The sequence below is a fragment of the Bison bison genome, unplaced genomic scaffold (genome assembly GCF_000754665.1).
Source record: "Bison bison bison isolate TAMUID 2011002044 unplaced genomic scaffold, Bison_UMD1.0 scf7180017863415, whole genome shotgun sequence".
Lineage (NCBI taxonomy): Eukaryota > Metazoa > Chordata > Mammalia > Artiodactyla > Bovidae > Bison > Bison bison.
Genome location: NW_011493987.1, coordinates 299,772 through 305,201, shown reverse-complemented (window position 1 = coordinate 305,201; position 5,430 = coordinate 299,772). Strand labels below are relative to the sequence as shown.

The 5,430-nt window shown below is 60.0% G+C and overlaps 2 protein-coding genes across 2 annotated transcripts in view; both read left to right on the top strand.

Moving 5' to 3' along the window:
* The window catches only part of VARS (valyl-tRNA synthetase), an 11,939-nt gene extending 10,433 nt beyond the window's left edge, over positions 1-1,506 (top strand). Inside the window, exons 29-31 of the mRNA XM_010833335.1 lie at positions 1-49; positions 156-481; positions 1,366-1,506. The exon at positions 1-49 is cut by the window's left edge and continues 4 nt beyond it. Of these exons, the coding sequence (XP_010831637.1) occupies positions 1-49; positions 156-481; positions 1,366-1,434 (444 nt within the window). The 3' untranslated portion in view covers positions 1,435-1,506. The remainder of the gene's footprint in view (positions 50-155; positions 482-1,365) is intronic.
* Positions 1,507-2,172: 666 nt separating this feature from the next.
* VWA7 (von Willebrand factor A domain containing 7) overlaps positions 2,173-5,430 on the top strand; it is an 8,768-nt gene continuing 5,510 nt past the window's right edge. The window contains exons 1-6 of the mRNA XM_010833358.1: positions 2,173-2,491; positions 2,814-3,095; positions 3,594-3,690; positions 4,298-4,408; positions 4,871-5,066; positions 5,181-5,350. Of these exons, the coding sequence (XP_010831660.1) occupies positions 2,258-2,491; positions 2,814-3,095; positions 3,594-3,690; positions 4,298-4,408; positions 4,871-5,066; positions 5,181-5,350 (1,090 nt within the window). The 5' untranslated portion in view covers positions 2,173-2,257. The remainder of the gene's footprint in view (positions 2,492-2,813; positions 3,096-3,593; positions 3,691-4,297; positions 4,409-4,870; positions 5,067-5,180; positions 5,351-5,430) is intronic.

The following is a 5,430-nucleotide window of genomic DNA, read 5'->3' as shown; positions in this document are numbered from 1 at the left end:
GTGCGCTCCCTGCGTGCCGACTACAACCTTACCCGGATCCGGCCTGACTGTGAGCCTTGGGCCCGCACGTTCCCCTGTCCCCTCCCACCCCGGGACCAGTGTCTAGCATGGCTGCCTCGTCTCTGTCTCCTCACCTGTCTCCCTTCCCCCGGCAGGTTTCCTGGAAGTGGCTGACGAGGCCACAGGTGCCCTGGCATCAGCGGTGTCGGGCTACGTGCAGACACTGGCCAGCGCGGGGATTGTGGCCGTCCTGGCGCTGGGGGCTTCTGCACCCCAGGGCTGCGCTGTGGCCCTGGCCTCTGACCGCTGCTCCGTCCACCTGCAGCTGCAGGGGCTAGTAGACCCAGCCCGGGAGCTGGGCAAACTGCAGACCAAGCGTGACGAGGCGCAGCGGCAGGCCCAGCGTCTGCGGGAGCGCCGTGCCGCCTCAGGCTACACTGTCAAGGTGCCCCTCAAAGTCCAGGAGGCAGATGAAGCCAAGGTGTGTGGCATGTGGGGCAGTTCCTTCCCCATTTCCCACCTCTTGCTCCCTCCACCATCAAACCCCCTCCTGCAGCTGCTCTGCCTGGCCCAGCAGGAGAGCAGGTGGGACCATGGAATCCCTCCTTTTACACATGAAGGACAGCCAGGGCAGGGGCACAGCCCTGGGTCACACAGCAATTTGAAGATGGAGGCAGACCATCCAGCCAGCCAGACCCCTCACACACCACCCACTGCCCAGAATGTGGCATCCATACGCTGGTACCTGGGCTCAGGATGGAGCCAGTGTAGTCAGGGAGCTCAGCAGATCACCTGGGGCCCCTCCAGGGAAGAACCATGGGGTAAACCAGGGGCACAAAGGAACAAGAATGGAAGCTAAGAACCCGGATGGCTGAGCAGGGTTCTCTCACTCCTGTCTACCCGGAAGCCCTCTCACAGCAGGGCAGTATTAGCATCACCATTTTCCAAGCGAAGGCTAAGGGCCTGCCTCTGAGCCTGCGTTCCTAACCACTGTGCTCTACCTCCAGGGTCAGGGCCTGGGGCTGGGCCACTGGGTGGCGCATATGAGCGCTGAGGCCCCTTTGTCCTTGGGAACTGAACACTCCAGGAAAAGGCAGGACCCAGGAGACCAGAGATGGTGCAAGAGAACAGGGTGTTGATAGAAGTGAATGAGGATTCTAGTCTGGGCGGAGGAGGCTGCTAGTGGGAGGTTGGTGAGAATTAGGGGGAAGACAGGCCAGCCAAACACACTGGGCCCCCGGCTACTCCCTGCCCATGGTCCTCACCCATCTTTCCAACTCTAATCCGTCTGCTCTTGTGGGCGTTTGGGGTTCTCCTCTCCTGGGCCTGGGCCTCCTCACCCACCACCCCCTCTTCTGTCCTCAGCTCCAGCAGACAGAAGCAGAGCTCAGGAAGGTTGATGAGGCCATTGCCCTATTTCAGAAGATGCTGTGAAACACCAAACTCCAACCCTCGTAACTCCCAGTGGCCCACCATGGGGATGGCAGCAATAAAATATTTTGCCACAAAACCTCGACTGTGTGTGTGTGGTGGGGCTGGGGAGGGGGCTGCTGAGGGGCTGGGTTCCTGGATCCTCAGGGGTGCCAGTGTGAACAGGAGGGCAGCAGGCTGGGCATGAGGCACTGGGTCCTGATGGGTAGAGGTGCGTCTGTCTGGGCCTGGCCTTGGCCCTGAGCCAGGCCTGAGTCACGGTGCTCACTCGCTCCCTCCTCCTCCCGCCTCTTCATTCACCTCCGCACTGCAGCACTGCGGTCAAGGGAGGCCCGCCCTGGTGCTGGCTGCTGCTTGTGGCCCTGGGCAGGCATGAGAAGAGGGGCTAGGGGTTGCCTGTCTTGCCCCCACCCTGCCGGGGCCTCCCTCCCCCTCCACTGAGTCAGGCCTTAGGTTAATTATAACTCTGACCTAAGTGCCCTGTGACGCCCGGCCCGCGATCCTGCCCGGAGACCCAGCAACCAGGTAGGGGAGAGGCCTAGAGAGGGGACTTCCAATCCCTGGGGGTGCGTCCGCTTCGGGGAGGGGAGGGGCGTCCTGGGGGAGGAGCCTCAGACCCCGCCCCAGCAGGTGTAAGTTCCTATTGGTCTGATAGGCCCTCAGGTTTGCTGAATGATTGAAGGGGGAGGGCGGGGAAGCCAGTCCGAGGAGATAAAGGGCCAAAGCAGGTGCCCATGGAGACAGACAAAGCCAGTCCTGCCCCAAGTTTCTGCTGCTTCCTTTCCTCTCTCGAGTGCCTGCTGTCCCCTAGGTCCATGTCTTAGCTATGCTCCCCGCGGACGTGCCCCTACGCCACCTGGGCCCCTCAGTGCTGCTGCTGCTGCAGCTGCTGCTGCCTTCTGCATCTGCCTTCTTCCCCAACATCTGGAGCCTCCTGGCTGCCCCCGGCTCCATCACCCACCAGGACCTGACCGAGGAGGCGGCGCTCAACGTCACCCTGCACCTCTTCCTAGAGCAGCCGCCCCCAGGTCGGCCCCCCCTTCGCCTTGAGGACTTCCTGGTGAGCGTCCCTGGGTCCGGTCACATCCTGGCCAGATTCCCCCATTCCGAGGACCTCTGCTACTTGAGGGTCCTGCTTGCCAAGAGAAGGGACCCCCACACACATTCCCTCCTGTCCTCCAGGCAGCAACAGTGCACAGGAGTCCTAGTCTTACAATCAGGAGTCCCCCTCCCTACAGACGTCCGGGACTGCCCTTCCCTGGTAGGGCCCAGCACCCTCAGCTCCTTTCACATCCAGCCTTGAGCGCTAGAGCCGAGCCAGAGCGGGCAATGGTCCCAACCTAGGGGCTTCCCTGGAACCCCTGCCCCTCCCACTTTCCCAGGGCCGCACCCTCCTTGCCGACGACCTCTTTGCCGCCTACTTTGGACCTGGGTCTCCTTCCCGACGGTTCCGAGCAGCCTTAGGAGAGGTGTCTCGTGCCAATGCCGCCCAAGACTTCCTGCCAACTTCCAAGAATGACCCTGACCTGCACTTTGATGCCGAGCGGCTGGGCCAGGGCCGTACACGCCTGGTGGAGGCTCTACGGGAGACTGTGGCGGCGGCCAAAGCCCTTGACTATACCCTGGCTCGCCAGCGCCTGGGGGCTGCGCTTCACGCCCTGCAGGTGAGAACAGAGTTGGGGATCGTCATCAGAGGGGTCTTTGCTTCCAGTCTTCTGGACTCCCGGATGGTGCTTTCTTAGTCATGCCTCCCCCCAACTCTAGAAGGGGCTGGGGCCCAGCTTGCCAAGGCCCTGGGGCTATTCCCTAGTCCCCACCAGTCCAAATTGGCAGCTTCCTGTGGGAACAGCCAGGACACCTTTGTGGCTGGAGTGAAGCAAGTGAGAGGAGGGTGCTGAGGTCCAGAGGTGGGCCGTGCAGGCCACTGAAGGGCCTTAGGTTGGGCTCTGAGTGAGATGGGAAGAAACAGTGGGAGGCTCCCACTTCACCAGAGCTCTATTCCGGGCAAGGGAGAGAGCACTGGAGGGCAGGTAGGGTGCCTGGAGGAGCAGCCAGGCGGGAGGAGGTGTTCAGGCTGGGGAACTGGAAGGAGGGGCAGTTAGGGCTGGAGACCGCGAGAGCAGTCAGCTAGTGCTTCTTCCCCGTCTTTCTCCTGGGACCAGGATTTCTACAGTCACAGCAACTGGGTGGAACTGGGGAGGCAGCAGCCACACCCTCACCTCCTCTGGCCGAGGCAGGAGCTCCGGAGCCTGGCACAAGGTACAGCTGTGCCCCTGCTGGTAAGGGGGAAGCCCACAGAGCCACCTCCTCTCAGCCCATCCAGCCACTGGGTCACATCCTGAGGTCAACTAGGAGGTGACATGGCTTCAAATCTGAGACAACCTGTGAGGTCCCTCAGTTCAACCAAAGGCCAGTCAATTAGCTGGCTTCCCCAAGATCACGCAGGGGAGGACAGAGCCAGGACCACTCTGCAGACTGCAGGGAGTTCTCGTTCATGAGGTTTCCTCCCTGCACTGGATCGCAGGGACTCTTTCTCTCAGTCCCCCCTTCCAACTGAACTGTGACCCAGAAGCTGCCTTCTGTTTATTACAAGTACACTTCCTGTCCACAGCTCATGGAGGGTACACTCCCCGTAGGATTGGTCTGCATGATTTTCTAGACATTCTCAGTCTCAAATATCGAGTCTCATTGCCAGCCATGAACTCCAGGGTTTAGTTCAGAAAGCCTTGAAAGGTACCCATAAAGGGTACCTGTGGGCCTTCACCTTGTTCCAGGTGGGAGGAAAAGCTGAAGAAGTTTGGGTGGACTGGGATAAACATCAGAGGCAGCAGAATCATGGGTGCTGGACCCCGTGCTCTCTTCCCAGCGGGCGATCCTACCTGCTCTGACTGTGAGGAGTTGAGCTGCCCTGGGAACTTGCTGGGCTTCACACTCCTCACTTCTGGCTACTTTGGAACTCGTCCCTCCAAACCTCCAGGTACCAGATGGGAAGACCCCAAGAGTAAGGGGAGAAGTCCCTTCCTCTCCCCTGACCCTCTCCCTAAGGACCTCAGTCCTGTAGGCCCTTGTCCTAAAATCCTGTGGTATCATTTCTTGGAAGGAAAGGATGCTGGGAAGGGGGTGGGTGGCTGGCTGAAGGCCCACTGAGGTGGCCATGGTTGTTGGAGTGCAGGGGGGACAGCTTCTTACAGAGATGATAAGACATCAATGCCCGAGGGAGCTTCTGGGGACCGACTTGAGGGATCAGGGGATCTACTATGTGCTGTGGTGACCAACCATTCCAGATTTACTCCAGATTTGCCCTCTGCAAAATGTCCTAATTTTCAGCTGATCCTTTCCTGAGGAGTGAGAGAGTTAAGCCAAGTCAGAAAGTGCTTCATTTTATTAGAAGGCAGTGGGTTTTTTACCTTCACCCTACAGATCTGTTTCCCCAACCCAGGGAAATGTAGCCACGGGGGCCACTTTGACCAGAGCAGCTCCCAGCCGCCACGGGGAGGCATCAACAAGGATAGCACATCCCCAGGCTTCTCCCCCCACCACATGCTGCACCTCCAGGCTGCAAAACTGGCTCTTCTGGCCTCCATCCAGGCCTTCAACCTCTTACGAAGCCGCCTGGGAGACAGGGGTTTCTCCAGGTAAGTGGCCTCCTGCAGCTGGGCTCCTTAATAGGTAGGTGCTCTGGAACTGAGAAACCAGGGGCTGGGGACGAGTATGCAGACCGTGCACCGTATCTCTGGCCTGCTTCTCAGGCTGCTGGACATCACCCCAGCCTCCAGCCTGAGCTTCGTCCTGGATACCACAGGCAGTATGGGCGAGGAGATCAATGCTGCCAAGATCCAGGCCCGTCACATTGTGGAGCAGCGACGGGGCACCCCCATGGAGCCCACTCAGTATGTCCTGGTGCCGTTCCATGATCCAGGTAACTATGGTCTGGCCAGGAGAGTGGAGGCAAGTCCAGGGCAAGAGGTAATGTCACTGGTAGGGAAGTGGGCCTCATGG